This window comes from Thrips palmi, unplaced genomic scaffold (assembly GCF_012932325.1).
Source record: "Thrips palmi isolate BJ-2018 unplaced genomic scaffold, TpBJ-2018v1 HiC_scaffold_5, whole genome shotgun sequence".
Classification (NCBI taxonomy): Eukaryota; Metazoa; Arthropoda; class Insecta; order Thysanoptera; family Thripidae; genus Thrips; species Thrips palmi.
The window spans coordinates 13,681,646-13,698,598 of NW_023144632.1; the positions used below are offsets into that span (position 1 = coordinate 13,681,646).

The following is a 16,953-nucleotide window of genomic DNA, read 5'->3' on the forward strand; positions in this document are numbered from 1 at the left end:
CCGCCTAGCGGCCCAGCGCGCCCAGCCGCCCGCCGGGAAGCGTTTTCGTGCTTATCGGGCCATAGTTTTCCGGCGCTATCTCCTAGGACGAGATAAATGTCGTCTACTGGGCGTACTCGGCCACGAGCCTCACAACAATGTTGCAACCAAAGCGGGCCCTGCCGCCTCCGCCGCCCTGCCGCTCCCCGCCCTCCGCGTCTGACTTTTAATTTCCAATCCGTATCGGAGTAGTGTTTGTAGTGGGCGTGCACCGCCCGGCGTAGACACACACACACACACACACACACACACACACACACACACACACACACACACGCTACGTGCGGGCGCCAGTCCGAGGCGTGGGCTCCACGTGCGCGCCTTCTTCACGCGGCTAGGTTTGGCGCGCTTTTTCAAGTCGACAGCGCGCCGTGCCCGACCGTGTCGAGGCGGAGCGTGGCGGTTACGTTTTCGCCGAGTCGCTACTTGGCAGCCAAGGTCGCGACGGCATGGCGTGGCGCGGGCGGGGGGGGGGGGGGGGGGGCAGTCGCGAGCACTTGTGCGGAAGGGCGACCCTTCACCGCCCCTGTCCGTTTAGGCGAGCTAGATCGCGACAGGGCGAAGGGGAACCTGGGCAAAGGGCCACGCCACCGACTCTGGCCAGGCCAAGTCGCTTCGCGGCGTGGCGTCGCCAGTGCGTCGCCAGTGCGTCGCGCTCGACAGCCCGACTCCAAAACGGGCCCAATTATTGACGGCAAGGTTGGCCAACATGAGAACAACATAGCGCGAGCGGGCTTATCGAACGCCAGGGCCGTGAGCGCGCGGAGTTTGTACTGTCGCGGGTCTCCCCCACCACCCGTCGGCCGGCAAGCCTTCCATGTTGTTTATCTTACTTCAGGCCAGCCGGTTCTTTAATTTTATTTTTATTTCATTTCGGCGGGAAAAATAAAAGCCCCGCGCGCTGCGGCGCGCCACCGCGCCGCCGTGCCGCTGTGCGTACGGCCGGTTGTTTTGGCGGGAAAAGTGGTCGCCTCGACTGGTGTCCGGCGCAGCCGTGGCGCAGTGAAGGGAAGCCACCGATCACTCTGGCCAAACCGCCCCGCCAGGCCCGCCAGGCCCGCCAGACCCAGGCCGGGCCGCCATCCACTACACCGCCCGACTGACTGCGCGGCGCCGGAGTGGACAGGCTGCTACCGGATTTTATTTTTGAGTCACCTGGTCGTCCCCCTTCCCCTGCAGTCACCTTGCCGCCGCCTCGGACCCTCGGACCCTCGGACCCTCGGACCTCTGCAGAGACCTCTGCGTGGTCCTGCTACACTTTTGGCGGCACGCACGGCGTACCGCGTCATGATCCCGATCTAATTACACCCGACCGCGCGGCCACACCGATTTGATCCGCTCTGACATTTGGCGCCCTCTGGTGTCGAAGAGTCGCAGACGTCTCGTCTCCACGCATAAATCGTTGCGTGTCTTCGCCTCGCCCGGCCGGCCCGCCCGCCCGAGGAGACAATAATTGAATCTGATTGCGTTTATTGAAACCCCGGGCCCGGGCTCGGCGTCGCCAGCGCGCCAGCGCCATCGCGCGCGTGAACGCCGCTACCATAAATTACAGCGCGCTGTCCGAGGGTCCGAGGCGAGGCGGTGACGGCGCCAAGCCGAATTTTCGGCCATTCCGACGCAAATTCGGCCAAGTCGGCGAGTCGATGACGGACGGCGCGACGCGGGCATAGCTCACCAGGGTGGGGTATCGTTTGGCCAAAATGCAGTACGCCTCCCTCGGAACGGCCAACGGGAGCGAGGCCCGGATTTATTAGGGGCTCCGCGGGCGGGTTTATGGCTCCAGATTACAGCCCCGGTATGCAAAACCGCGTGCGAATAACTGTTCGGCCGGAACGACCTGCGAATAAGCTCGGCCGGCCGAATGGCGCCTCCAGGCCCATGCCGTGGTCAGTTACCAGGATGGATCGAACCTTTCGAATTTCTGCAAATAATGGCGAATTCGTGGTGGACTTGCCCACTCTGAATCAATGTAATGGCCCCCCGCTGCCGCTGCTGTCTCCGAGGTGTAAGCGAGGTGGCGGTCGCGATACACGTCGTGATGCCCGCGGGGCCAGGGCAAACGAGCACCGAGACAAACACTCACACACACACACACCTGGAGCGCTGCCGCGCTGCTAGAGGCAACCACTCTGCTTTCTAATTCGCAATCAGAGGCCGATTCGCGAAACACGACCCCGGTGTGAAACGCGATACCGCCGGGCCGCGTTCGAGGGGCGCGCCGCGCGCAAGACCGTCGCGGCGCGGCGGGGAAGGCGGGGGAAGGTAGCGTGCGAATCGTGCGAGCAGGGCGTCAAGGTGCAGACTGTTCTGCACAGCGCTGCACTGCGCCGCGCTCGCCAATTAGTAATAGAGACGTCGTTTTGTCCGCGATCCTTGTTGGGACTTGCCTGGCCCTCGCGCCGCTCTCGCCGCTCGCGCCCCCGGGCAATTTTTTCCTTGCTTTAGATGCGGTCGGATCGGCTGACCGACGGCGGTGGCGTCCTCCGACGGGCGCGGTCTGCTCTGGCGACGGTTCGGCGGTTCATACCGCGCCGCCCCCTAGCACTGCCAGTGATGCCAGCGCGGGAGACGCCATGTCCGGCCCTGGTCTTGGTCGGGCAAGTCTCGCGGGGCGTGTGCGACATGCGCTGTGCCTCATTGGTAACATTCAAATGCGTGCCAATCCATTAGCCAGCCAGCAGGCCGAGCGAGGCCTGCTCCTTCTCGCACCCGTCGTGGGTCCCTGCGAGTGCGAGGGAGACGCACCCGACTCGGCCCGCTGCTGCCGCTGCACGGTAGCGGCCCGCTGATTTATCCGGTGGAGTGTCGCGGGTCCTCACACTCCACCTACATACATCACGCCGCGGGGGGCGGCCAGGCGGGCAGGCAGGCAGGAAGGCAGGCAGGCAGGCAGGCAGCCACGCGGCCCGCGGCCGGAAGAGCCTAAAGGCAGGCCTAAAGGCAGGCCTAAAGGCAGGCCGTCTCCTGGCTGGCCATGGCCGAATTAGAAAGCGCTGCCTACTCGATGACTGGCCGACGCGGCCGACTCGGCAGGGGAGGCCAAACCAAAAACAGTGCCAACGGACGCGTTGCACTCTCAAGAAAGCGCGTCCGGCCGCCCCGATGGCCGTCGCCTCGCGTCGCCGTGAATGCCGTCATTACGTCTGTTCTGTCTTACTCGCGCACGTGTGTTTATGACGCGCTGTCAAAACACGGCGCGGCGATGGCGGCGGCAACCCCTTGGCCTGCCGGCCTGCTCGGCCTGCTCCAGCGCGTGCCCAGTGTCCCGCGGGGCCGGCCGCCGGTCCAGCGGATGCAGAGAGGAGGCCGAAGAAAGAAAATCCGTTTTGTTCTTACGGTGCTCGTTCGGAACACCACCTCTCCACAATGACAGTGGGCCAAAACTACCGGTGGAGGCTCTCCGAACGAGGAATCCATTTGGTAGGGTCAGACAGTCAGTCGGTTCGTCGTGTCCTGTTTTGGCGCGTTCAGGGTTTTGGCCATCTCCACCGATCGTCTGGCCCACTGTGCTCTCTTGACGGAGGCCCCCTCGCGAGAGCTCACAAGATGAGCAGTGTAGCTGATAAGGCGCACACGGTCCGTGAACTTGAGCCCAATGGAACCTTTAAACCTTCAAGCTAATCCCGCGCGAACACGCAACCATATTTTTTCCGCAACTTTTTCATTTTTGCACTCGCTGACCCTGGCAGAAAGCACAGTGTCGCCACGTGTCGGTGACGTCATCATCACGAGACCGCCTTATCGCCGCACGCCGTGGTGCCCGAGGTGGCGTGGCCGCGCGTGGCAGGGCAGGTGGAGTAGTACGCGCGTGTACACTGCACACCGCCAAGTGCCAAGCAAGCGTCTGGCGCGTTTTCCTCGAGGGACACACCATGTTGAGCACCCTAATTTCAAAATAGCTTCGTTGTGTGTAAAACTTGGAGCTTTTCTTAACTGTTTATTCTCTTGCTCTACTGCTGACAATTTTTCGACCCAATAGTCCATTTGTTTTCAAAGACACAGCTGCAAGCAAGCACGAGAAAATAATTTGGTTTGCAATTTATTTGTCGCCACAGGCGTGTACGCAGAAAGCGACACCTCCTCGGACTACTACGCGGCTTCGAGTGTGGCAGTTCGCCGCACTGCCCTGCCGCCCTGCCGCCACGCGGTGCACCAAACCGCACGTTCCCGCGCTTTTCGCGCGGCGGCCTTGGCCATGCGGGCCGCACTGCCGCCGCGCGCACCGGCCCACCGGCCGGCGATGGACTTGACCGCCACCGCCACCGCCACGACGACGGGGACCTTTTATTCCGCGCACTACTCGTCAGGCGACACCACCACGGCCAAGGTCGCCGACGTCGCCGGGAGGGGGCATTCCTCACTTATCGGCCACTCGGCCGCGCGCCGCCACCGATTTGGCGCCAACTGCCCGGCCAATCACGTTGCGTCAAGAAGGCTCCCTGCGCGAGCCCGGCACTTTGCAAAGTTGGTAGACGACAATCTTTTCATGTTTCGAGAGTGCCTGCACTGCCTGCACCGCCCTGGGGACCGAGGCCCGGGGCGTCGCGACGAACTTGAGAAGGACCCCCGAGGCCGCAGAGTGCCGTAGGCCTTTTTATGCGTTGTTTGTGTTTGTGGTCTCGGTGCGCCCAAGCTGCGCGCCACTGCAGCTGCGGCCGCGCGGTCGCCAAAACGCTCCCCGCCCCTCGAGGCCTGCATGCTGCATGTCGTTGCGAGCCAACAACGCCCCGAGGGCCATTTCGGGAGTTGGGCGCGTAAAGCGCCGGAGGTTGAATGGTCTGGAACAGGGCGTGTGGGCTGCAAAAGTGCGGTCGTTTGTGACCCACAGGTACGTCAGGTTCGCGCCCTTGACATGGTCGTTGTGGCGTGAAGGCTGCATGAAGGCTGCATGAAGGCTGCGGGAAGGCTGCCTGGAGGACGCGGTGAGGGACGCAGAGAAGCCAGCCCAGCGCAGCCCCGCGTCGTCCGCCACAGCACTACGCCGTCGCGCAGCGGCAGGACGCACACCCCAGCCGCGCACCGGATTGCCTACGCCCGGATGGTGAGGGGCTCCCGGCTGGCAACACTGCGCGGATAGAGCAGGGCCTGGCGCCGCTCTAGCTAGCCCCCTCTCTGCCTGCCGCTCGGCCTGCCGCTCGGCCCCGCACCGTGTCCTTGCTGGCCGCTCGAAACGCTCAATGACAAAAAACGCGCCAAATCGCGCGCCAAACGCGATGTGTGTGAAGGCCGTCCCCCCCTCCCCCCCACACACACACTCCCGCACCCCGCACCCCCTCCCCGCGGGCGCATTACCATGAGGCGCGAAGGCCAAGGCGACGGCCCGCACCGTTGCTTTGCGACCGTCAACAACACAAGAACGTACACTATTTTAGCCAGGGCGACCAACTGTCTCTTGGCTGACCAGCCACGACAACATTTCTGCGACTATGTAGGAAGACAAAAATTGTCGCCCCGACGACCGGTTTCCAACACAATCCAATATGTCACTGTCGCGCCCGACTAGTCACTTTTTTGCAGTGCGTGGACACGAAGCCGAGCGTCCCGCGCGTCTAGAAGCAAGAACAGAGGGTTCATATTTAGACGCCCCCTCCCCCCTTTCCAAGAAGCGCGGCCCAACCGATGCCCCTTCCGCTCGTGCCGCCGTGCCGCTCCCGGGCGTCCGCGGCGTCCGCGGCGTCCGCAATGACAAAATGCGCGCGAAACGGCCGCCGGGCCGTCGGGCCGTCAGGCCGCGCGTGCCGAGTGGCGTCACTGCTCGGCGAGGCCCCCTCCCGACGAGGCCCGCGCGGCCCGCGCGGACACCAAGGCCAAGCCAGGCCCGAATCACTGTCGCTGTCTTCGCCCGGGCCAGTCTCGGCCCAGTCTCGGCCCAGTCTCGGCCCAGGAGGGCAATCATGGTCACAGACGAGGCCCTGTGAAGGGTGAATCACCGATCGATCCTGGAAATAGTGTATACACACAACGACCGAGTCACGTCCATCAAACACTCACACAGACAGTCTCTCTCTCTCTCTCTCACACACACACACACACACACACACACACACACACACACAACCCTAACCACCTCACGGCCGAGATTGGGAGGGCGTGGGTGGGGCGTTCCCCGTCACAGACGCACCGGGGGGCGGGGACGGGGAAGGCTTACACTACACTGTGTGCAGGCCAGTGCAGGAGGCCCTAACTAGGAGGAACAGAGGATGAGTCAGGCAAGGTCCGTCCGACCGTCCAGTCCACTGCAGTCCACTGCGGCCAGTCGCACGTAGCCCTTTCCTCGCACGTGCAGTGTTGTGAAGCCTCTCGAGTCCAGTGGTCCCGGCGTCGTCTCGGCAGTGGCTGGCGGTGGCGGTGGCAGCCCCAGGCTGCTTCGGCGTGCTGGCTCCGGACCACGCAGTCTCTTAAATCCACATCCATCTTGCCGGCCCAATCTCACCCAGCATCGCCAGCATGGCCAGCATGGCAGTGGAGGGACTAGGGAAGCATGGCGGCCACTTCCGCCCGTGAGGCCGAGACTTGTACATACGGGTTTTGTCGAATCGTTTGTGTCCGACTCGTTCATTTTCTTTACTCTCGTCTCCACGCGGCGGGCGCAGTCGATTTTGTCCGGCCCCCGGATGTGGATCAGTGACTCGAGCCCGAAAAAGAGGTCTGTTTTGGCGCGGGACTGTTTGGCGTTGGCCTGTGACGGGGTGGCCGACGGTGATTTGCGATTACTGACACTCGAGCACCGCACCGCACCCCCCCACAACCTTCGGCAGCCCGTCAGGCGTCATTAGGCAACAATGGCGGGCGGCGGGCCGAACGAGTCGGTGTGCAGCGACCGTCGTTCGATCGCTCGATCACGGCGGCGGTGGCGGCGGTGGCGGCGCAGCATCCCCAGCCGGGCTAAAATCCCGGATCGCTTTCGGGCGCGATCATCAAGGCGGTGCGCGTCGACCCGCACGCGCCGCGGCCGAGTGAAATTTCAGCCGGGCCGGGCCGACTGGTTGAAATCGATCTCGATGATCGACGAGGCTGGCCGAGGGCTGGCCGGGCCGCGCGCATCCACACCGATCGACACCGATCCACAGCCTGCGGCACGCCGCCGGCATTCCTCGCATCCGAGATTCAAGCCGGCCTGGCATTGCCTCGCCGCGACACTTCACTCGGATTCGCGCGGGAAAACTGGACGCGCCGCGCCTGCCTCGCAATGTAATCCGGGGGCCTCTCGACTCGGCGTGCAAAATGGGCGAACCTTGACGAGACTTATCTCCATGTTTATCGTGAAGCTCACCGCGTCCGTCGCGCCTCCCGCTCCAAAAAAGGGGTAATCCGTGGAGCACGCCGCGGACGTGTGCGTGCGAGAGAGAGGGAATGTGCGACATCGGGGACCGCAGAGCGCGCAGAGAGGACCACCCTGCCTAGGGCTGCCATTAGTCCGTTGCGGTTATCACAACAAGATGATCTATGTAGCGGTGGATGCAGTGCGTGCGCCACGCTGGATGAGGGATGGCTTCCTCCCGATGACTTAATTGTGCTCATGAGCGTTTTACACGGGCGTGCCTTACCGCACTGGGAGATACTAGAGATAGAAGAGAGAGCCGAGGCCACCTCCAAAAGGCCGGCTCGAGTTGCTGGGTGACGGGTCTGAATGGAATTCGGGCACCTCGGTGTGGAGGAGGTGGTCGAGCTGGTGGTGGTGGTCAGCTCGTATGAATCAAGAGTAAAGCAAACATAGGAAGCAGACGCAACAAAACGAAGGTCGTGTGTCCGACGGGGCCAGCCAGGCCAGCCACAACTACGGGCCGATGGGCCGACGGGCCCTCGCAGCGCACGCAGCAGGTCGACGATATTTATCGGTTCCGGGGTTGTAAGGTGTACAGTCAGCTATCCTGGCGAGGATCAGGGAAAAGGATAGACCCGGACAGTTCCTTCGCCGGCAAATGACCGCTGCCACCATAGGCAACAAAAGAGAGTCGGGCCTGACGCTTGGCCGATTTGACGGAATCGGACTGACTGCCCCCAGCAGTGAGCCTCCAGCCCTCGGCCCAGGGCTGCATTCCATGCAGGCCTGCCATAATCCACCCGGAAACGCGGCCATTGGTGTGCTGGGAAGTGCTGAGGCAGTGCTATGGGGCAGTGCCACGGCGGTGCGGAGGGCGTGCCTAGACACGGCTTATTTACATACCCATTCTTATCGGAGCAGCAGCGAGAGGCATCTCTGGGTGGTCCCCCGAATTCCATGAGTTTGATTTCAGGGGGAGGGCAAGCCGAGGAGAGCGAGTGATGACGATTCACTTTGCGCCCGACAGAAATCCCGGCTTTCCTTTAATAATGCTATTATAATATTTACTGAAAGTCCGGAGACTCAGTGCAAGCGAGCCCAGTTAGCGAATTCATGCCCTGCAGGGTGTAACGACCTCTCTGATTACATTGAGTAAAATTATGGTGGTGGGCGTCGGCGCTGTCGGGAACCCCTTAGGGGAAGAGGCGACGGGAGGGGGCTTGAAGAGGCGACGGGAGGGGGCTTCGCCCGCTCAGCAACAGGAATTTCATTTTCCTCTGCCCTCAGCGTTCGGCCAAATTTATTCTGATCGAGCCCTGCTCGCCCACGCAGAATGTCACCGCCATGAAAAGGCCCACTTTACCGACCGTGCAGTCCGTGGCAGTCCTTGCCGGTCCTGAGCCCCTTGGGCCCCTTCCACCGGATCACTTGCACGGCCTAATAAAAAGCCTTGTTTTCTTTGGGCGCCCTGCGGTCCACTGCGGTCCGCTGCGGTCCTCCCTTGCCCGGCTTGTTTTTGCTGAAGGAATCGTAAAGCCCGCTGCAGGCCTACATCACGATTCGGGATATTTTCACAAAACGTTGAATATCGCAGAGGGGAGGGGCGTTTCGTTTTGTTTTCCGCGCAAGCCCCGTCCATTTCTGGGATATTAAGGAGTGACATTTCTCATCACGGCCGCGGCGTGCTCTCGGGGGAGTCACGACTTGCCGTCATTTCGGCCCCATTTCGGGATAAATGGACACGTCGTGCCCGACAATGCAAACGAGGATGTGGTTATGGCTGGCTGCGATGCTCCGCGCACCACTCCGTGCACCTCTCCTTGCAGCACTCCGTGTCCGAGCACCGCGAGCAATCAGAGACTAGTCCGCTCGTCCGATCGGCCGGCTCCACGCCTCCGCGGCCAGTGCGCCTGTCCGCCAAGTTTATGGCGGATCTTCTTTCCGGCCGCGAGGCCTTCGATCACCCACATTGATACGCCCCATTGGGCCCCATTGGGCCCCATTCGCTGCCTTTGGCTGCCTTTGGCGCCGCAGTTCGTCATATTACCGGCAATAACTTAGCGACGTGCTTGCCCGCGGCGGTGTGGCGCGGCACGGCGCGGTTTGGGGCGGACTACCCCGCCACGTTGATGTACGGCGTACACGAGGTCCGCGAAAGGGCGGCCGGAATGCGAGTTGGCCGCGAGGCCTGCCCGGTCGGCCGGACTAGCAGTAGCCCGGCTCGGACATCATTCGTCTCAGGAAGGCTCCATGTTATGACGGCCGAAGCCCGCTGGAGCGCGAATCGGACCGGAACGGCTGTCCGTCGGGCAGGGCGGGCAGGGCACCCAGGGCTGTCCCAGGGCAAAGGCTTAGCTTAATTTATTGCCAAGGACACGAGGGCGAGTCGCGGGGCGGTCCGCAGAGTGGCCAACTGGAAGGCAAAAGTTTGCCGGCGACACATGCCGCAGCGCGACGCGTCGCACGCGCTAGCGCTGTCCACCTGGGGCATTACGCTACGTGCGCCCGCCACGCGGCCGGTGCATTCTCTGGGAACGAATGATGTAGTCCTCGATGGTATCTGCTGTCACCTTGGATTGCGTGGATTGAGTGGTCGAGACCCGAAGGGGCCCGAAGGACCTCTTGGCCGTTGGCGAGTGTTGCCGAGTAGGTGTGCCTCGGTGCTTCGGGCCGAGCGTTCGGGAGCATGCCTCCATTTCACGCCGCGTTGCGGGGTCGAGCCCGGGTCAGCCTCGCTGGGCCTCGGTGCGCCTCGCGACCCCCGATCGTAATGGTGATTGCTGCAGCGCTGACCCGCTGACCAGTCCGGCCGCCCTGGAGCTGGCCTGCCAGGGCGCATCCTAATTGAAACACTCCCGAGTTATTACTTTCGCGCGTTACATCTAATGAGGTATTTTCAATTTTCACCGAAATCGATTAATGTCTCGGCCCACTGCGCCTCCCCTTTCGCACGCCTCTGGCATGTGGGGTTAGTGTGTGTGGCCTGCTCCGGGGGGCTGTGCTCGATCGCCTCCAGCTCGCGTGTGAACAACGTGCTGGGCTGGAGCAGCGTAGGCAGCGCGGGGCAGGGCTCCCGTCAGGATCCAAACACTGCGCCTGTGGCCGCCTATGGCCGTGCGACCCAGCCGTTACGAAACAGACAAAAGCGACAATGTTCACTACGATTTGAAATAAAACACATTACTCAAGAAAGGAACATACATATTGAAGAGGAAGTTAGTACAATGAGTTACGACATAGTAAGGCCAAACGTCCTCAGAGGTCTAGGCGTCAGGGTCATGCAGTACCGGCACGAAGAGGGCTTTGGTCCAAGGGGGCTTCTAACCCCCAGAAGAGAGAGGGGCCTAAAGTCCCCCTTGCGACAGATGACCCACCGGGCCGGGCTACGTAGCTATACAAGACCGCACACAGAGGTGTCGAGGGCTGTGGCCGGCAGGACAGGAAAGGGACTCGCCAGCCCAAACACGAGTCAAATACGGAGACAATGAGGCATTTCCGGCTCGAGTGACAACAGGGGCGCTGGCGGACCCCCGCCATCGGAAAGCGCGTGGAAAAGCCTGGAGCGTCGGCCGGGTGCCGAGTTTCGGACGGTGGAGGAAAGTCGGCCGCCGATCGCGATTGCGCGTGACTCACCCTCATGCACGGCCGATCGCCTCCTAATATAGCCGCGGCCGCGACGGCAGTACAAAGCCGTGCCAATGCATTGAGTGATATGTTTACCGGACCAAAGCGCTACAGGTAGCCCAGGCCAAGGGAGGGTGCTGTGAGAAAAAAAAAGCCCGCGCGGGATCTTGATACAAAGGGCTAAAACGCTGGAATAGAACGGCAGAAAGGGTTGAGGAGGCTGTTCTCTAATTGAGTCACCGCAACCCGCGCTCACGCACAACACACACACACACACACATATACAACACACACGCACACACACACAATGACATGCATACACAAATAAACACACAATTCGCCCTAAGCAACTCGTGCGACGGTAGTAACGGTGACCTAGACAGATTTAGTTTAGGGTCCTGGATGACACACATTTTTATGTTGGTCTTGCACTTTTGAACATCTTCATATAAATAAGTTTACAGCGCGAAAAACGAGGAATAATGAAATAACATTTCGTTCGGCGGTGAAACGTCGCTGTCTGGTCGAAGGGGTTTCCGTGCGTGGTGAGCTTTCCAGTGCGTGGCTGCGGGCCGAGAGCCAAGCCGAGAGCCAAGCCGAGAGCCAACCGCTCGCGACAGCCCTTCCTGCACCCCTATGAGAGCGAAAGGGTTGGCCTCAAGTGGATCGATAGCAAAGCGCAGTGGAGCGGGCCGATTGTCCCCGACTGGGGGCGAGTAAAACATTTCGGTTGAAACATTCGGCATTCACAGAGTGCATTCGCGGTGCATTTATACGGGCGGCGCGGCCTCTCAGTTATTCAAAGTGCCATGCCGCTGCTCCAGCGCTGCTCCAGAGCAGCGCCATGGGAACTGCCGCCTGCAGCAGCGCGCCGTCCCCATGGCAACGCAAAGGATTACCGTTCGCAAAGCCCCCGTCTCATTTGGACCGAGGAAAGGGGCTGGCCCGGCTTGCCACGGCGAGGGCCTCACACAGCCTGTGGGCGGCCAATAAAAAGGTCCTTAGTGATATCGAGTGGGTGGTCCCGGGTCCCTCCCTGGTCCCTGGGCCGGGCACTCTGGGCACGGCACTGGACCTCACCACCCCGAGGGCTGTGGCACGCGTGCTGGTCACTGCGCCGTCCGGCCTTCGCCGAGGAGGTCCTCACGAAGGAGGGATGGAGGCCCTCTCGAAGGCGGTCGAGTCCACCACGCCCGAAAGCGTCGCCGCCGAGGGTCTGCGCGTAATCCCGCACTTTATGCTCCTGCATCCTCTAATCGCGTAAGGTGGCGTCCTCGGCGTCCCCGGCGGTCACGGGCGGCACGGTGATGAGCTGCCGGCCAGTCGCTTAATGACGTCCGATTTGGCACGCTACCGGCTTTGCGCCGTCGCCGCGTCGCGCCGCCTGCCCGCCCACCGCGACGGCTGTTATGTGTGCTTGGCGCTTCGCGGAGGTCCACCGGGACGGACTTCGGGACCTGGACGGCGCGTGCGTCCAGCCAACGCTCGCTCCAGGCTGCCCGCACCAGCGTGCACGTGACATTTTTTAGGACGTGCCTCGCTTCCGGTCCGCCAGTGCCGTGCGCGCGATAATAGGTCTATCTTTTTTATGGAGATTCTTTTGCAACCGCAAGGCCGGAGGTCGCACCAAGCCGCTACACGTGCACAGAGGGAAGGGCGAGCAAGGCAGCCCGGGCCTGCCACTTGCCAAAGCCCCTTCACTCCAAGCACATCGAATTCATTTTACAAAGAGTTGCACCAGGGTGATTAAAAATCGAACACCGTTGTATTTATTTGTAGGTATCGATGTACGCTGGTTTCACTAAATTATTCTTGAAGCGGAGAAAACGTAAGGCACTTGAAGGACACATTTTGTTTTCCGACCAACACATGCCGCAATTTCTCCGGGAAGCTTTTTTGGTCTGTCCGAGGCTATTCAGAGTAGTGCGTCGACCTGTCCACCACAAAGACTTCCTCCTTTTTTCTCGGTCCATGAGGTTCCTTTCTCCACACGCACGTGGCCGAGGGAAGGCCCGACCCGCAGCTCAACCGCCGGGAATAGCCAGCATGGCTTTGTCCCTCTCGCACCCCTACGGCACGCCCACGGCACGCCACACGCGTGGGACAGAGAGGGCTGTTCGGATGCAGCCTGCGGGCCGGGCTCCAGAATAGACACGACGACGACGCCCAGCGCGCCTTGCTTCGCGCCGCGTTGCGCCATGGCGGCAATGGCCCACGTGTGCCGTGTGGCAACGGCTGGGCCGGGGGTGGCGGAGACTTGAACGCGCGTGTCGCCCCAGAGCGCGCGGCGAGGGCGAGGCGAGGCGCAGAGCAGTGGGGCGCGTCAGGCCGGAAGCACAGGTTGCTGGACGGCGAGGCGGAGCGTGGCGGGGCGTGGCGGCCGGCCGGCACCAGCACCCGTGAGAATGGTCCCACGCCGTCGCTCGACCGAGGCTACGCCCGCCAGGTCTGCCCTGGGAAGCCGGCAGCTTATGGGCGGCTCAGTTTCGAATCGCGCGCCGTTGATGTTGCTTTCGCAGACGCCCGTGTCAGTATGAACTTGCTGAGCATTTGGGCTGGTGCGGGGGCGTCAACCCCTCCTGCTCGCCTAGGAACCCGGCAATCCCGTTCAAGGAGTCTTCCGTTCTGGTCCTGATCCTTTCGGCGCACGGGAAGGCCCTCTCCCTACCCCAGCCGGAAGAGTGCGATGATGGTCTGCGAGGACCTTGTCTCAATTTTCGGGTGTGCGGGGACAAGCCCGGGACAGGGCGCGAACAAGTGGGGGTCGCGTGAGACAGGCCGGCTCGGCTTCAGAGGGCGCGTTCCCATGACAGAGAGGCCGCCGATGCCGCCGAGATTGCGATAAGCCAAGGCGTCCACGCCGTCCACGCCCACGCGGGCAGCGCGCGCCCCGAGCACTGACTGGCTCGGCACGGCGGCGGGTGCACCTGCAGCGACGCGCCACCGCCCCGCCGGCCCGCCACGGCCCGCCACGGTCGGCTGGCGTCCCTTCCCCCTTCACCTCCCCCTCCTCCTGCCGAGGCGCGCCTCCAGCCCACCAGCGAAGGAAGCTGTCGGGCTGGCTAGCGGCGGAATCTTTGCAGCTTCGCACCCATTCCGTATACCCCGGGTTCAAGAAAGTTATCGTCAACAAAGGAAGATCTTTGTTGTTTCTGCAGCGCACTGCCGTCGATTTTTCATTTACTTGTTATTTTATTTTAGCTGGTTGCTGTGCTTGTTTGGCCTGAATGGCCAGATGAGAAAGACAATTCAAATTCACAGTGCACAGAAGCAGGCGATAAGGTGTCTTTGATCTTAAAATCTTAAAATATTTTAATCTTAAATAAAAGGGATGATATTTTAAAATCATTCTTTGGCTATGTTAGTTTAACGCAACTTTAGAAAGTTTTCAAAAAAGTAGTTGGTCGACTTCTTGTTGGTTTGTTCTCTCTCTTCAGTGGGATTGCTTTGCTCATCCAAGCGGTGACGAGGAAAGGATCCGTCACCGGTCCTCAAGGCTCTCGCCTTCACAGCCGCGTCGGACACCGTCTTCAGGTCATAAGCCAAGCCGATGCGAGAGAGGAAGTCGATGAAATAGGTCGTTGTGTTGTCGCGGTATCCGAAGTCAGCTCCTCGGTAGTCCCCAGGGAACGAGTGGTGGTAGTTGTGCCAGCCTTCGCCAAAGGTAACAGCTGCCACCGCCGCGTTCTCCGACGGCCATAAGGTCCTAGGAAAGAAAAGATGGAGTGTGAAAGACACTTGCAAAAACCCCCATATGAAGGAGTGGTCCATTATGCCATAAACATAGCTTTTCTGAAAAGAAGGCCCTTTTTTGCATATTAAATTAACGCTAAGAAGCTCCGAAAGAAAGCTCTTTTTTCCGGAAGTAATTATTTAACAAATGTGACGTTCTATTTGAGCATAAAAAGGGTTATTTGTTTGAATATTGTCGAAGGCGAATTGGCTACTGCGTGTCACTCCAAGAGGAATGAGGCCGCCTCTTTACCGCGAGGAATGCACAAATTTAAAAAGGTCTCAACTAACCTGTCGTAGGGTTTAGTGCCAAAATAGTGCGCTGCGCTGTTGACAAACCACGTAAGGTGAAGAATGATGACTGTGCGCAAAATAAATGGAACGAAGAACGCGTTTGCCAGTGTTTCTTCCCATCCATACACAGGCAGCAGTATCGCTACTAAAAGAGAGCACACGAGGTAAAATGGCATGTAGTATCTGTAAATAAAAGAAAAACGTTATACAAAGCAATAAAGTATTGACAGTAAACAGTTTTGTGAATTTTTCAATTTGAATTTCAGTGTGTACCTGCAGGGTTATACCACGTACCCAACTTAACTGACCACAACCTAGTACATTACACAATCACGTTTTACTGTACGGTATTTAGAGTGAGCTTAGCTTAGCAGTAAGAGAAGTATAATAAACCCAGCAACAGCTCCATCCACCAATCCTTTTTCTGCGTGAGGAAACGCACCGTTTTTGAAACATGACCAGTGGATCATTTTCTATATCAGTCAGATCAATTTCATCGCCCTTCTCCAATACTTTTGGATGTTTTCGCATCATGAGCCAGCCCATGTGAGCGAAGAAGAACCCTCGCGCCGCATTATGAGGGTCTGCGTCTGTGTCCGAGTACTTGTGATGCTGGCGGTGGTCTCTGACCCAAGTCCAAACGGAATTCTGTAACAAGCCCAATATCCAATCACAAAGAAGGAAATCTAAGGGGGTAAGTTATGCACGCAAAAAACAGCCGATGGCAACTACTTGGGCCGCTGGTGATCCTCGCAGCCACCCGGGCTGCTGGATCGGGTGGCGCTGGCGTCACGCCGTTTTGAGTTCTTAAAATCAAGACAGTTTTAATACAAACCTTATTTTGACTCAAAGATGTTTTTTACCAGAAACGACACATAATTGAGTCAAAATAAGGTTTGCATTAAAACTGTCTTGATTTTAAGAACTCTAAACGGCACGACTCCAGCGCCACCCGGTCCAGCGGCCCGCGCGGCTTCGAGCGAGGGTCACAAGCGACCTTAGTACAGTAGTTGCCACCAGCTTCCAAAAACCTATGACCAGACCATTACACAATCCACAGAATTTCGGCTTTTATTACATGCGCTCTTTTAAAGTTACTACCCGACTACTGACCAAGTGGTCGATGTACCATAGGTGGGCTTCCTTGTACTTGGAATTACGCTTATCTACTGTCGAGTTACAAACATAGTTCCGTTGAGCGCACATACCTGAAATGCAAGCGTAAACCAGAAAACGAAGAACAATTGTAACGGCCATCTTGCTTGATACGACTTGTGTGAATAGTACCGATGAACACCAGAAAGAATCCCCTGTGATGTTCCTATTACGAGAACATAACCTGCGCAGAAAGGGGTGATAGGCATATTAGCCCACAAGGACAGAGCATTCCTGAATATGCTGAAATGAAACGGTTTCTTACTTAAAACACAGGTTTGCCACTTGACCTGGAACGTAAGGACCAATAGTACTGCGTAAAGTGCTAGAAGATGAAGCCCGAGGTAAAATGCTACGTTTCGCCACACGATTTCTGTCTGGAAGCGTTGATGGAACGGTCCGCTTGGTGGCGGAACCTTGTCGAGAGGCATGGCTTAGCAGAGGAGCTTGTCGTTCGAGGTCTAAGGAATGACTGATGTCTGACAACTGGCGTCAGCGTCTTTTAAAGACGCAGACGGTATTTGCATGGGTCGCGAAAGTGACTTAATTTGAATAAGAGTACTGTTGGATGGTAATTCGCGGAGGACTGTGATTTGGTTATTAGGGTGTCCGACATTCAACACCTCAAACTCAAACCAAACGGGTATATTCAAAGGAAATGCTTTCTGAGCACTGCAGACAAACGGCTTTCAGTGTGAGCACTGCAAGGCAAAGCCGTGTGAGATTGCGTAGCAATCGACAGCCGATATTTTGTTCACAAGATGAGAAACTAAATACGTAGCGCTTTGGTTGTCATGAAAAATGAAACTAAGCCGAACCCCAGGAGCTTGCTGCCCTGCCAGTGC

The 16,953-nt window shown here is 59.2% G+C and overlaps 1 protein-coding gene across 1 annotated transcript; it reads right to left on the reverse strand.

The window, feature by feature from the left end:
• Positions 1-14,212: 14,212 nt before the first annotated feature.
• LOC117650435 (acyl-CoA Delta(11) desaturase-like) lies at positions 14,213-16,575 on the reverse strand. Its single transcript, XM_034393860.1, has 5 exons — positions 16,374-16,575; positions 16,162-16,292; positions 15,396-15,601; positions 14,951-15,136; positions 14,213-14,633 (listed from the first exon to the last, which is right to left on the reverse strand). The coding sequence occupies exons 1-5, from the start codon at positions 16,537-16,539 to the stop codon at positions 14,294-14,296; spliced, it is 1,029 nt and encodes a 342-aa protein (XP_034249751.1). The 5' UTR covers positions 16,540-16,575; the 3' UTR covers positions 14,213-14,293.
• Positions 16,576-16,953: the final 378 nt, after the last annotated feature.

Bases quoted from the DNA above. Each gene is read 5' to 3' on its own strand.
- LOC117650435 (XM_034393860.1), bottom strand. From the start codon at position 16,539: ATGCCTCTCGACAAGGTTCCGCCACCAAGCGGACCGTTCCATCAACGC. The intron at 15,602-16,161 runs GTATGTGCGCTC...GGCTTGTTACAG, and splicing joins GGTTTACGCTTGCATTTCAG to AATTCCGTTTGGACTTGGGT. The intron at 14,634-14,950 runs GTTAGTTGAGAC...TTTCTTTCCTAG, and splicing joins GGCACTAAACCCTACGACAG to GACCTTATGGCCGTCGGAGA.